Source organism: Chiloscyllium plagiosum, unplaced genomic scaffold (genome assembly GCF_037043375.1).
Source record: "Chiloscyllium plagiosum isolate Xiang-an unplaced genomic scaffold, Cpla_swu_hap1 HiC_scaffold_13, whole genome shotgun sequence".
Lineage (NCBI taxonomy): Eukaryota > Metazoa > Chordata > Chondrichthyes > Orectolobiformes > Hemiscylliidae > Chiloscyllium > Chiloscyllium plagiosum.
This window is the reverse complement of record NW_028270151.1, coordinates 68192425-68207048: the sequence shown is the minus strand read 5'-3', so window position 1 is coordinate 68207048 and position 14624 is coordinate 68192425. Positions and strand designations below refer to the sequence as shown.

The 14624-nt window shown below is 40.2% G+C and overlaps 1 protein-coding gene across 2 annotated transcripts in view; it reads right to left on the bottom strand.

The window, feature by feature from the left end:
• Positions 1 to 338: 338 nt before the first annotated feature.
• LOC122555828 (integral membrane protein 2C-like) overlaps positions 339 to 14624 on the bottom strand; it is a 78319-nt gene continuing 64033 nt past the window's right edge. The window contains exons 3-6 of one of the 2 annotated variants that reach the window (XM_043702007.2): positions 5513 to 5695; positions 3770 to 3880; positions 3390 to 3540; positions 339 to 909 (exon numbers count right to left, since the gene is read on the bottom strand). In XM_043702007.2, coding sequence (XP_043557942.1) covers positions 818 to 909; positions 3390 to 3540; positions 3770 to 3880; positions 5513 to 5695 — 537 coding nt within the window. In that variant the 3' untranslated portion in view covers positions 339 to 817. Of the gene's footprint in view, positions 910 to 3389; positions 3541 to 3769; positions 3881 to 5512; positions 5705 to 14624 lie in introns of both variants that reach the window. The other variant, XM_043702006.2, reaches the window with a different exon arrangement.

Below are 14624 nucleotides of genomic sequence, written 5' to 3'. Positions count from 1 at the left end.
TGGAACCCAGCATTTACTTAGGATGTCGCAACAAATCATGCAAATGAGCTGCAGTATAAAGATGTCTGTAATCTTTTAGAGTCAAGATTTTTCAATTGTATGTCAAACTTAGAATGTGTCGTCCGTTGGTCTATGAAGGAACAAAGAATAATTGGCCTGCTCTCTGAAACGTCAACATGCAGTGTGCTCAGCCTGGTTCTCAAACATTTTGTCTGATCAGACCAACTCATGCAAGGACGTGACTATGACCATTACTTACACAACACATCTGATAAACAGTTCCAAATTGCACTAAGGAAACAGTGAAGGTAGAGATGGAGACAAGGAGAAAAACTGAGTCAAATTTTGATTCCGATTTATTCTTTCAGGCATGTCATTACTTCTATGCTACATTTACAATGTAAGAACACACAATGCTCATTTTTGGCTCAGATATACATCCCTCTTCTCTTGTTTTGGCTGAAAGAGTCATTTTGTTACTTTGTCTTTTCAATTGAAACTTATTAATTATGCTGTTAAATACATACTCCTAACTGAAATGTTCAACAAATACAGCCATGCAGTTTAAGAGGTGGGGGGAGAGACTATCCATTGTACTGATTTGTTCATCAGCATAAAGGCTGTTGGACTGTAGAAAGCAACTAATACATTGTTAAAATGCAACTGTGACCACTTAAACAGCAGGATTGCAGAATCATCACAGAAACATGGACAAGAGTGCAGGAAACTAATATATCATTGATCTTGAATGCAAGAATATGTGCAAGCAGCAGTGCCTTGAATAACATAGATACTGCAAGCAATTGGCTTTGTGACTTCAGTTTCTTTCACAGATGGATGTTTCAACCACAAATACATTTACAAAATGTCTGAAACGCTGGCAGCTCTTGACAGCACGCTTTTCAATGGCTGAAATAGGAAGGGAAAACATAATTGATACATATTACAAATGCACAGAGATGACCACTGCTCAATTTTATTTTTGAACATTAATTTTGCATAATCGTCATCCATTTTCATACCTACTGGCAGCACTAAGGTGAAGCAGGGTTACTTGGCAGGCATTAATTAGATCAGGGAATATAGATACAATTCACTCCCTACTCTAAAATTCTATATTCTCTCCACATACTTATATTTCCATAGTAAATTCAAATGACATTTGTAATAGGAACTGCCTGTGTAAATTTTTACACTGTAATTATATCTTCAGTTTAACAAGGTTACATGGCTATTTTTCATTATAAGTATGGATGTAAACATTTATGAAGGATAGTTCAGCATTATGCTGAAATATTTTTGATATATATATTTTTGATATATAGAAGTTATATTTATTCCAGGATTTTGTTTTCAAAAAGCAATCATATTTTACCATAGTAAGAAATGATGCCCTGTTTAAAGCTACAAATTTGTTATTCTGCATTAAAGTGTGTCCATGTTCATTTTATTTTTATCATGACTATGCTGAATTATAATTATTGCTCCATAAGCAGTTTAATGAACACTGTCAACATATTGAATTTTATTGTATGATGGCTTATCCCAGCTCTTTTAATAAGATAATTAATTAAAAACAATACAATGTGTTCATCTCACTGTCCTTATAAAAATATGTGTTGAAGCTGTAAAAGGTTTCATCTGTTTGTGTGTGCTCAGAGCAGCATGAAGACCCCTTAGGGCAAGCAAGACCTTAAATTGTTCTTATTCATGGCAATGATACAAAAATAGGTCGGAGAGCATGTGATGATGAGGATATAAGGAATCTGCAAGGGGATATAGATAGACTGAGTGAATGGGCAAAAATTTGGCAGATGATGCTTTGTGTACAAAGTGTGAAGTCATGCACTTTAGTTGGTAAGAATCAAAAGGCAGCCCAATATTGTATTGGAAACAGACTCCAAAAATGAATGACAAAGGGATCTTGGTGTTCTTGTGCATTAAACACAAAAGTTAGCATGCAGATGTAGCAAGTAATTCCAAAGACAAGTGGAATATTGGCACGTAAAGCTAGGCAGTTGTAGTTTAAAAATAGAGGAGTCGTGTTACAATTGTACAGGGTGTTAGGGAGGTTCCATGTAGAATAATGTAACAGTTTTTTGCCCTTATATTTAAGAAATGATATACTGGCATTGAGGGCAGTTCAAAAGTAATTCACTAAGCTGATTCAGGGGATGAAGGAGTTGACTTATCAATAGCAGCTAAACACGTTAGACTTTTATTCGTCAGAAGTTTAGAAGGATGGAGGGTGATCTTATTGAAACATACACGATTCTGAGGGCATTTGGCAGGGTAGATATTTAAATGAGTGGTGAAATCTTTTGACTGTGGACCTAGATACAGAATAACAGGATGGTAATGTAAAACTGAGACGTGAAGGACTATTTTCTTCTCCGGGAGGATTATGAATGTCTGGAATTCTCTACCACAGTGGGTTAAGGATGCAAGATCACTGAAAGGATTTAAAAAGGAACTACATAGGCATTTGAAATATTGAGGAGTTGAGGGCTATGAAGGGCTGGCACGAAAGAGGAGATGAGGCTTGGGGCAGATCAGCCATGAGCATACAGAATAACAGGGCAGTCTTAAGATGCTGAACAGCCAATTTCTTATGCTAAGCAGTTTGAAATGTATCAGCTTTCCTTTCAGTACACTATTCTGGATATACTCTGAATTGGGGTGTCAAACTAGCCTGACTGATTAATATTGTCAGAGTATGTTTCGGTTAGGAGAAAGTGAGAATTGCAGATGCTGGAGAGTCAAAGTCGAAAAGTGTGGCGCTGGAAAAGTGCAGCAGGTCAGGCAGCATCCAAGGGGCAGGAGGTTCTGATTCACACATCCCTGATGAAGGGCTTATGCCCGAAATGTTGACTGGCCAGCTCCTTGGATGCTGCCTGACCTGCTGTGCTTTTCCAGTGTCACACTTTTCGACGATGTTTAGGTTACTGCGGGACACAATCTGTCACAGCGTCCAAGTATAGAATAGTATCTGTTAGGCCCTACCAACCCCAAATGAGGTTCATTTCTCTATTGGACAATACTCCCAATTCTGGCCTTCAAAGTAAAGTTCAACTCGAAAGTTTTAGTAAAAGTCCACCTCTTTTCAATATCTGCCTTCTAGTCAGATATTGAGTGATTGTGGCAGACCCAAATCAGTTGACCATATTATAATAAGCTTTAGCGGTTCTTGAATTTACCATCTCTTGTAATAAAGTTATTAGTAAGATAGGGGAAATGACTAAAATTAAATTGACAATAGTTCCTTAAGATAAACTTATCTGTTGTCAGATGCGATTGGGTTAGTAATCATATACATATGGGTACCATTCACATGGGATAAAATGGAAAACCCACACTGGGAGCAACAGAATAAAAGAAACAACCTTTACCTCTCTTAGCATTCCTGCGTTTCAGCTTGTAGGTTTCCTTTCCACTGCACAGTCGGTGGATAAAGGCACCCAATTGCTGCATGTTGCTGACTTGTTCTATGACTTCCATCTCCTCATGAATAACATAAGTCTGGGGGAGGTAGGTTCCCTTCTGTGAAGATGAACAATTTAGTTGTTGACTAAAACAAAGTCTACAGCAAACATTGACATGTTAGGACAGTATGTCATGGCAGATCGGTTGCCCATTATCAGAAGTATCAGTTTTCATTCCCATTTGTCACATTGAAAACCCAATCCATTATTACTAAACCGAATATTCCTCATTTTTACAAAATTCAACAGAATTGCTTAAAGGGCAATAAGAAAAAAAGATCACTTGCCTTCACATTGGTAAGCAGTTCCCAGAGGTTGCGAGGTGGCATTACAATGGTGGTGTTCAGTTCAATGACATAGCATTTATCCAGAGAAATGTCATGATAAGCAGTCAACCGCTACAAAAAAGGAAATGTAAGTTCAGTTGTGGAAAATATTTTCTTTCTTTTCCCCCCACATGGGACTCCACCGTGTATTTAACAAATTCATACTCCCAACACAGAACTTAACTATTGGATGGAAAATCTTTCCTGTGTCAATGTACATCCTAAACCCATAACCAGTGCTCCTGAGACTCAAAGCTCAGACACAGGGGTGCAATTTCCAAAGATGTTACCATAAACAAAGATAAGAACAACTACCATTAGCAGCTGTTTTGTATTTTGAAGGAGGAAGAAATGATCCTTCACAGTGTTACTTTAATGAACTCTCTGTTACATTCTGTATTCGTTTAAGTACAGGAAAATACAGCACGCCAATTCGCAGAATGTTACAGGGAACATCTCTGGGACACACGCTCGAAACAACCCCACCGCCCTATGGCCAACCACTTCAACTCCCCCTCCCATTCCACCAATGACATGCAAGTCCTGGGCTTCCACCACCGTCAAATCCAATCCACCCGAAGCCTGGAGGAAGAACGCCTCATCTTCCGCTTTGGGACCAACCACACGGCATCAATGTCAATTTCTCCAGTTTCCTCATCTCCCCTTCCCCCCCACCTCATCCCAGATCCAACCTTGCAAATTGGCACCACCCTCTTGAACTGTCCTACCTGTCCATCTTCCTTCCCACCTATCCACTCCACATGGACCTATCACCATCACCCCCCTGCCTGTATCTACCTGTCACCTTCCCAGCTACCTTCCACCCAGCCCCACGCCCATCCATCTATTTATCTCTCAGCCCCCTTCACCCCCATTTCTGATGAAGCGCTTATGCCCGAAATGTCAACTGTCTACTCTTCGGATACTGCCTGACCTGCTGTGCCTTCCCAGCACCACACTTTTCGACAAGCAGCATTGACAGTAAACCTCATTGAGATGTTCACTGACTAACAGGGCTGCGGAATGCTAATACTAAAAGGCCAGGCTTATGAATGTTGCTCGGAAACCAGCTCTGAGAAAGTAACTGGGAGCAAGCAACTCTTCATTTCCTTCACACCTCTCCCCTACCTATCCACACTGACCACTACCTCTCCCACTGCCTAGCCACTAACTATAAGACAAAGCATCTATCATTTATTTAACATTTCCCAGGTTGGACTGAATTTGAGAATTTGAGGGGCTAAGGGATCTAAAATGGTGTAAATGCAACTGTGCCCTAATACTAAGTTACTGAATACTTGTACAACTGCTAATAACTCAAGGATCAGAATTTGTTTTAATCCTGGATGTAAAGTATTGCACTGGAAAAGCACAGCAAATCAGGCAGCATCCGAGGAGCCGGAGAGTCGACATTGCTGGCATAAGCCCTTCATCAGAAATGTGAAGGGCTTATGCCTGTAACTTCGACTCTCCTGCTCTTCGGATGCTGCCTGACCTGCTGTGCTTTTCCAGCACCACGCTTTTGGACTCTGATCTCCAGCATCTGCAGCCCTCAATTTCTCCTAGTCCTCTGTTTTAATCCTGGCAAGTAACAGTATAAAACTGCAACAGTGATATTAGAAGCTTTGTTTTCTTGTTACATTTTAAAAAAAAAACTAATGCCTCAATCACTCAAAAGCTTATTACTTCATGCTTAGTACTCACTCGCTGAAAGTCATGGATGATATCAGCAGCGTCACCACCTCTGAACTGGGGCACAGGGACATTGATCAACTCCACTTTATCTTCCAGGTAAATTTTTACATCCTCTTCCAGTTCCATCCCAGTTCTGAATGGTGCATAGGCTGTGTCGTCATCATACAGTACCCTGCAGTGAAACATATTCTCCTGCGGGTGCTCGTTAAAGAGAGGAAAAAATTGAAATTTTACATCTTCAATACAGTCAACAACCATAAATATTACAGATATTCACATTGTAGTGTCTGTCATTTGCTTGCTAAATTAAAATGTTGAAGGCATTAATTCCATATAACCTTTCCCTAATTTTCTTGACACTGCATAAACAACCATTTTGTATCCCACCCAGTCTATCAATGTATATTATTATGTATTATGCAACTCCCTGGTTTTTAAAAGGACATATTGCTTAGTCAAGAAAGGCCAATGCTCTGATAGATCAAGACCTCATTCCAATTTGGACATGCACATTTCTGAGAACAAGGTATTTTTACACGTGGAAGAAATTCAGTCTCCTGGCATCCTGAATTTTAAAAGGCAATTTCAGCTACTGTAAGGATATGACTGCCAAAAACATATGGGCGGCACGGTGGCACAGTGGTTAGCACTGCTGCCTCACAGCGCCTGAGACCCGGGTTCAATTCCCGCCTCAGGCGACTGACTGTGTGGAGTTTGCACGTTCTCCCCGTGTCTGCGTGGGTTTCCTCCAGGTGCTCCGGTTTCCTCCCACAGTCCAAAAGATGTGCAGGGTCAGGTGAATTGGCCATGCTAAATTGCCCGTAATGTTAGGTAAGAGGTAAATGTAGGGGTATGGGTGGGCTTCGCTTCGGCGGGTCGGTGTGGACTTGTTGGGCCGAAGGGCCTGTTTCCACACTGTAATGTAATCTAATGTAATCTAATCTAATTCCTTTTATTAGTAAATAGCAACCCAAGCAAATGTTGATATTAAAAGATCAGGTGGAGTGTAAAACATGGGGCCAATCAGACCCCTGATTTACCATCAGACAGTTTGGGCTAAAACTGTCTCCAGTCTGCTAGCAAGTCAACAAATACAAAATGTACAGAATGCCTGAGTCAGGCAGTATTTCCACACACAGATGGCTGGGAACCTGCGGATCTCACAGATGCTCAATAGTCTGCTCATGAATTCTGTAAGATCCACAAACACCATTTGACATACCATTTTCCTGAGAGTGGGAGATTTCAAGGTAAGGGGTACATTTAAGGTGAGAGGAGAAAGATTTTAAAAAGACATGAGGGACACTATTTTTTTTTTACACAGAGAGTCGTTCGTGTGTGGATGAACTTCCAGAGGAAGTGATGGATGCAAATACAGTTACAACATTTAAGAGACATTTGGATAAGTACACAAATAGCAAAGGTTTGGATGGATATGACAAGCGCTGGTAGATGGGACTAGTTTAATTTGGGATTATTGTCAGCACTTTGGGTCCAGTGACCCTTCCTCTGAACTGTTCTGAGGCAGGGACACCCAGATCTGAAATGTTACCTCTGATTTCTCTGCACAGATGCTGCTAGACCTGCTGAGCTTTTCCAGCAACTTCTGTTTTTGCTTCTAAATCTCATATCTGGCTGGGATTTTCACTTGCCCTTACCTATCAGCAAGATTCCAAAAGAAAGGCTTTAAAACCCCCTCATGAATGGCAAAAAACTCCTCACTATTCTGCCACAGTGATATCTGTATCAGTATTTTGCTGTTTGTGCGTGCAAATTGGTTGTTTGAATGTAGGAATTGCAGCAGTGACACTTTAAAAATATTTTATTGACGAATTCATTTTCGAATGGGAGATCACACCTAAAGTCCTCCAGAGACTTCTGGTTTACTTGCTGAAGGAGGGATATAATCGTATTAGAAGCAGTTCACAGAAGGTTCACCGATTTGACTCCCAAGAAGGTGGCCTTGACTTCTGAGGACATATTGACCCTGTTGGGCTTATAGGGATTGGTATTTAGAATGATGAGAGGTGATTTTATTAATACTTTTATGAGGAGGGGCTGGACAGGCTGGACACTGAGAGGATGATGCCCCATCTGGGAGGAATCTATTCCTGGTGGACAGGGACAAAGGTGACATCATTTCTAAAGAAAGAGCATCTTATTTCAGACTGCGATGAGGAGGAATTTCTTCTCTCTGAGGGCTCGGTTGTAAGACTATAATGCCACCGATTGCAGTGAGTCTGCATCCTTATTTTTGTTCAAAAGTTGAGTTAGACAGATTTTTGGTCCACAATTCAGTCAAGGCTTATGAGGGAAGACAGGAAAATGGACAGGAGTTATCAGACGGCCAGAATTTTATTGCCAGGCTTCAAAGGGCAATTAATCTCCCGCTTCTCTTCCTTCTTCCTCCTAAAAAAATTTCAAGGTCAAATTTCTGCTTTTGCATTTCAGAAAAATGGAGTCTCAATAATAAATTTACAAGTTGAGATTTTCAGGAAATTCAGTCAAAGAACAATAAAGCTATCTGTGCTAATTCGGATATATGGACAATACTCTATTTATCTGACCAAAGAACTCAAATGTAACTATAGCAAGGTATAACGCCCTTTAGAATATTTTACATAATACCAGTTCCCTTACCTCCTTAAGCTTTGTGCATTAAAACAGATACTAATCCAAGAAAATACTGCTTAATAACTGCAGCCAGGCAACAAAATGATTAAACTGCCGATCTACAAATCTGTCTTGCAAACATATGACGTATCATTTGTGCTGTCAGCTAGATAAAGTGTTTATAAATAACTCATCTCAGTACCATTCCACTTACTTGCATGGGAAAGCTAGAATCAAAGCTCTAGCCAGTGAAGCTGTGTGCAATAACAAAAGGCAATACTACATGATAACCACAGTTTGGTGTTTCAAAGACTGGAGTGGTTACTTATAAACCAGTCTGAAGTTGAATCACTCTGGCTAGGCCACAATGATTTTACAGACCTATTTGCTTGCGAGTTCAAGCATCTAAAAGTAGCCATGATCAGACTTGATTTGTTGTAACACTGGTCTGATCCAACTCACTTTCAGCCCCACAACCCTTCCAGATATCTGTATGTAATGATGATAATTGACGGTGTATGAACTTGAGTATTAGATACAATATGACACTGCGATAAGATACTGTAAGATACACTCTGTATTACATATGAGGTCACTTGACTTGGCACTGGAAGGTCAGATTGTATATTTTGAAAGGCAGTCAATCTGGATAGAGATTAAATGATGTTAAATAATATTAAGTCTGAGATTTCAAGTGTTGCACTTTCAGCTAAGATGTGACACTGGCAATGAATATAATTAGAAAAGTTTAGGATTGTGTCATGGCATTTAGTGTGAATTTGCCTCCCAATGGTGTTTTACCTGCTGCAGCTGTGCTCATGTTATCCCTCGTAACATAACAAAGTTACTGTAGATATTGTCATTGTGATGAACTAGTATGTGAAACGTTACATTACACAGGCATACAAATGCCTGGGCTAACAAAGCACTATTACAGACAGTCCCTAGGTTGTTTGTGCGGCACCGTGGCTCAGTGGTCTGCACAGCTGCCTCACAGCACCAAAGACACTGTTTCAGTCCCAGCCTTGGGTGACTGTGTGGTGTTTTTACATTCTCCGTGTGGGTTTCCTCCCAGAGTCCAAAGATGTGCAGATTAGGTGAATTGGCCATGCTAAATTGCCCATAGTGTTCAGGAATGTGTAGGTTGGGTGCATTAGTCAAGGGAAATGTAAAATAATAGGGTGTGGGAATGGGTCTGGGTGGGATATTCTTCAGAATGTTGGCGTAGACTTGTTGGGCCAAATGGCCAGTTTCCAAACTCTAGGGATTCTATGAACGGGCTCCATTGTTCAGTCTGTTAGCATGTTAATATGTACGCAAGTCGTAACACAATGGTAGGGAAATGTAAAGTAGCTGTTTGTAAATACAGAAAATGTTCATAAGTCAGATCTTTAAAATTACACCTTTACATGGAATTGTGATCATAAGAGCTGGTATTCATGAGTCAAATGTTAAGGAACCCTCATTCTACAACACAGGAGCATGCTTCCACTGGAGTGTTGTGCTCCAAGTGATCCAAGGTAAGATAGAGCCTGAGATCTTTACTCCTTCAGTTCACATACTATGATGTAGTGAGGGCATTATAAGCAAGTTTCTTAATGGCTAACATACTGACTCTGAGGAATCACACAACAGCATTTGCTGGCATTGATAGGTTGACATCAAGGAATCGAGCTGTTTGATATGACAGCAGCATCAGCATGAAATGGAGATAGTGGCTGGAGATGTTTGAAAAGCCTGCTGACAGTTGCAGTCTGTTTTTGGGTGGGGTGAGGGTGATGCAGCAAGCCCGGTGAGGGAGATTACTGCTCTTCAATGCAAGTGTTATGTCTGACAAGAGTAAAAAAAAAGCAGATTATGAATGTGCAATGAATGATGTGAGGAACCATTATGTGGTGACATTAAATGCCACATTTCCAAGGAATGTTTTCCATCAGATGAGACAGAAAAATAATTTAAAATAGCTGTAGTTGTGACTCAGGAAAGCCTTGGATGGATGCAATTATATTGGGTTGGATCTGAGCAACTAGATAGTGTATCGCATGTCCAACATTATATGTCAGGTAAGTTGAAGTGTTAGCTGCAGGAAAGAGGAGGCGGCTGCTCATTGGATGATACTCCAGTGGTCCAAATAGCTGGAGAGGTAAACATCACTGACTAACTCTCATCAAGACTGAAGAAGCAACATGCACATAGATCCTCACTAGAGAAGCAAACAGATTTTTCTTGCAGTTTCTGACAGTTTATGTTACATCCAGAGAAACACAGAGTCAGGCAAACATCCAGAGGTGGATGACATCCGACACAGAATCCAAGCTGGAAACTGGAAGAATGGAGTATTGAAGGTGTACTCTGCCATTTGAAACCGTGTGCTTGGAGCACACTTTTCCTGTCATTCTTCAGATGCTTTGACCCACTTTAGGGATACTAGCTCACAGGTTTACTTTGGGATTGGCTGATGTTAAGCAAATCTCAAGAGCAAAGTATGATGGCAATGGATAGAGAAACATGTGGAACATTTTGTCAAAACATATCTTGGATGTCAACTTGTTGGCAAAGCCAGTTCACCAGAACCAGTATGCAGCATGTCAAAACCAGCAGGTCCACGTGAAGAATATAACAGTTTATTTCATAGGCCTATTTTCATCAGGAGATTCCATTCTATTGGTGATCAATTGCCACACCTCTATTACTATGAGCATATTGTGATGAAGTCCACAACATCAGAGAAAGAAGCGTTTGCACTGACTAAAATATTTGCAGACCAAAATCTACCACTCCCTCCGCATTCGGGCCACAATTCATTTCACAGATTGTCCATGACCTGTACATAATCTGCAAAAACATTCCTCATCACAGAGTAGTCCCTAAATGGCCATGGACAAACGCTGCAACAACAAAACCAATTCGTAGAGGAATGGATGAGGAACACTCAAGCTGGAGAGCAAAGATTGGAGTCATTGCAATTGTAAATGGCCATGTCTGGAGTACCTTTACACTATGGTGGAAAAGGAGGCAGCTGAGCTGCTATTTGAATGCCAATGGAACACAAAGATGCCTTGGCTGAGGGGCATTGGTGTTTATCAGGCAGTCTAAACTCATGATGCTGAGAAAAGGGCGGCGCGTTGTTTTTAGGCAAAAGACAGAAGAGAAGCTGGACATTCTGGTGTGAAGTAAGATGGGAGAATCCAAGTATACAGATACCCAAGATCCAATACCCAAGTCCTACACTGCCATAACCAAGAAGGGAAATAGTGTGACTGTGCAGCTGTCAGAGCAGTACTGTATGTACAGAAATTCTGCATGTCTCCAAGGTGACACAGGCACAGCAACAGATGAACCAGGTACAGGCACTGAGACAAAGCTGATGTTCACTTACTTGGTCCGAGTCAGCAATGCTGGCGTGAAGCAGCCAGCTCACATGTCCACAGGAAAAAAACATTAGTTTCAAAGGGAATGAGGACAATAACTAACTTGGTGTGATAACCATAGTTCTTGAGACAAGGGGCAGACAAAGGCACAAGGGAAAGCACTAAAGTGATTTGAAGATTTTATCCAACTTAGCAACAGAACATGAAATTGCAAATTAATTTGGACCAACTATATGCAGTTTAAAGCAGTGATTTTAAATTGATAAACAGTAAGGCATGACACTAAACATGCACCTAATTGTAAGTTTTGTGTTATGTCAAAATAAAAATGGCATGCAATGAATGCTGCCCTTGAGATTTTGACATTCCCATTTGTAATATTTGCAAAGTACATGAGAAAGCAGTTGGATTGAATTATTGATGACAGTCGAATTCCACTCAAATATTTATCACAAAGGATGCCACAGTTAAATCATGAAAGGGAAACCCAATTAACAGGAAAGAAAGTCATAAGAGGTACAGCAGTTTCAGAAAGTGAAATACTGAATGGAAATATTAAAACTATATTGGACTGTAATGCACTAAAGTTACCTGACTTGTAGTTGAAGGAATTCAATTACTCAGTAAGTTAGGAAAATAATAATTTGTTCAGTTCATTTGCAAAATTTAATATAGTATGTTTACAGAGGTATCCCAATCAAAAATGAAGAAGGAAAATTTGACTGAAATGTATATGTCATGCTCAAATTTGTAACGTTGTGAAAAAAACTTTAATGTTACTTAAGTTATTTAAATATATTGCTAGATTTTGTAAATGTACATAATTATTGGAGAGTTGTGATGCAGGATGATGCAAGTTCAGACAAAACATAAGAAAAACACTTTTTCTGAATTTTAATGACGTTTTCAATTTGGTAAAAAAAGGATGTCATGATGACAGTTAATTATGCTTGGGCTTGAGCGTTACATACAAGATAGGATAGTGTAAGATACTACATATGTAGCCACTTTACTGGGGGCGGAAGGTCAGATAGCCTTCTTTGCAAGTTAGTCAACATGGTAAATTAAACAATGTTTAAATGAAAACGAAACACTGCTGATGTTGGAGATCTGAAATAATGATAGAAAATATTGGAGAAACTCAGCAAATCTGATAGAATCTGTGGTGACAGAAACAGCTAACAATGAGTCCAAATAATCTTCAGAACCAAGGGGGTCTGAATGGGGGCAGATGCAACCAAAATGGAGGACAACATTTGTGCCCTGAAGTTATTGAACTCAAATGTTAAGTCCTAAAGGATGTAAAGTGCCCTCAACATTGAGCTCAATAACTTTAGAGTATTAACACTATCCCCCATTTTGATTTTGCTGTCTTTCAAACATCTGGCCACCCACTTATTTGCATGGTTTTGCTCTCAGAAGAAATGTTCAATTTTCTACCTTTCACACCTACTTTGCATCGCAAACTCTCTCTTACAACCACTGTCTCTAGCTCTGAGCACCCTCACCACCAATTTCACTTGCTCCATCTCCCCTTTATCAACTGGATAAAAACCATCATTTTTTAGTCCCTTTAGTTCCGAAAAACGTGAATTCTGTTTCACTCTCCAAAGATGGTGTCAGACTCATTTAGTCTCTCCAGCACTTTCTGTTTTTATTTTAGTTATGTTAATGCAGTGACATTGTTCTTCCAGCCTGTGATGTGATGCTGTGATCCTTCTCTATTCCCAAATATCAACACGGGGATGCATCTTAAATTGCCTAAAGCACCAAGCTCTTAAATCCTCCTTGAAGCAAATCCTTAAAACCTACCTCTTTCACGGAGCTTTTAAACAATTGTTATTTGGTTACACAAATTTCAGTAACTCAGCACACATTTGAGACAAATAGATGGCATCACAACATATGACACTCTAGTATAAGACGCCTCCAACTTACTTTCTGTGTAGTCAATGCCTGTATGTCATGCAATCGACTCTGTATGTAATATTACAGTAATCTAAGTAAACATATACTCCAGTCTGAGATGTCATGTTAGTGCACACAGTATCATCTCTGGTTATTTCCAGTGTTTTACATCATTACTTCATGGTCTGAAATATTTTATTACTTCAGAATGTCTTTATTACCCCGGTTGATATCAAGTGTGTTCTATAAATCAGTCCTGGGTTATATTTCATTTTGTCATGCAACTAAAAGACAAATCAAATCACATTTGCTTTTCCAAATAAAATTAGGAATGTGATTTTTGACTCATTTTCCTGTAACGGATTTTGATACATTTACATGAATTAACTACTCATATATGTGAATTTGACTGTGTATTTAACTCTCCTGACAGTTCCAACAACTCGAAGGCCTTTCTTACTGAGGCAACATACTATTTACCTGTATCTGTGGTATCAGGAGGGTCCAATAACTGAACAGACTCCAATCTTACTTCAGCAGGAGACCTTACTTTCCCCACCGTGCCTTGGTGGCAGCTGCCCCAAGCTTTAGTATGTCCCCCAGCAAGTAGTCCTGCATCTGGGAATCTGATTGGGGTTGAAGTCAACTCCTCGCACTGGAAGACCAACGCAAGTGTCCTTCATCAAGTTGATGGCCCTACTGGTGCAATCGATGTTTGTCTTGTTTTGTGTCCCAGGGAACAGACCAGAGAGCACTGAGTCACGCATCATGGAGCTGCCCGGCACAAACCTCGACACAAACCTCACTGCATCTCTCTCCAGACTTCCTTTGGAAAGGTACATTCCAGCAGGAGATGTGTAATAGTATCTATCCCCTCACAAATTTCTGGTGATGAGAAATTCTGTCAAATGACTTTGACAGTCTGTTCAGGTAACCACAAAATAGGATCCACTATTCCCACAGGGTCTCAAGGACACTACGTGCTGACCATTTCCTGATGGACTCATGGTCAAAGGAGTTTCTCTTTGTAAATTTCCACAGGAATGACAGGTGATATGGAATGGTCTAACTATTTCGAGTGTTCCTCGGCAACAAGGCCAGTCCCAGTCTTCCCAGCATGGGGGACCTCAATACGTAGTGACACTTATTGCGTACTGAAAGTCTCTGCACAGAAAGGCAGCCATCAGGATGAGGGCAGTATTAGGTGCATTAATCCCCCCCATCATCGA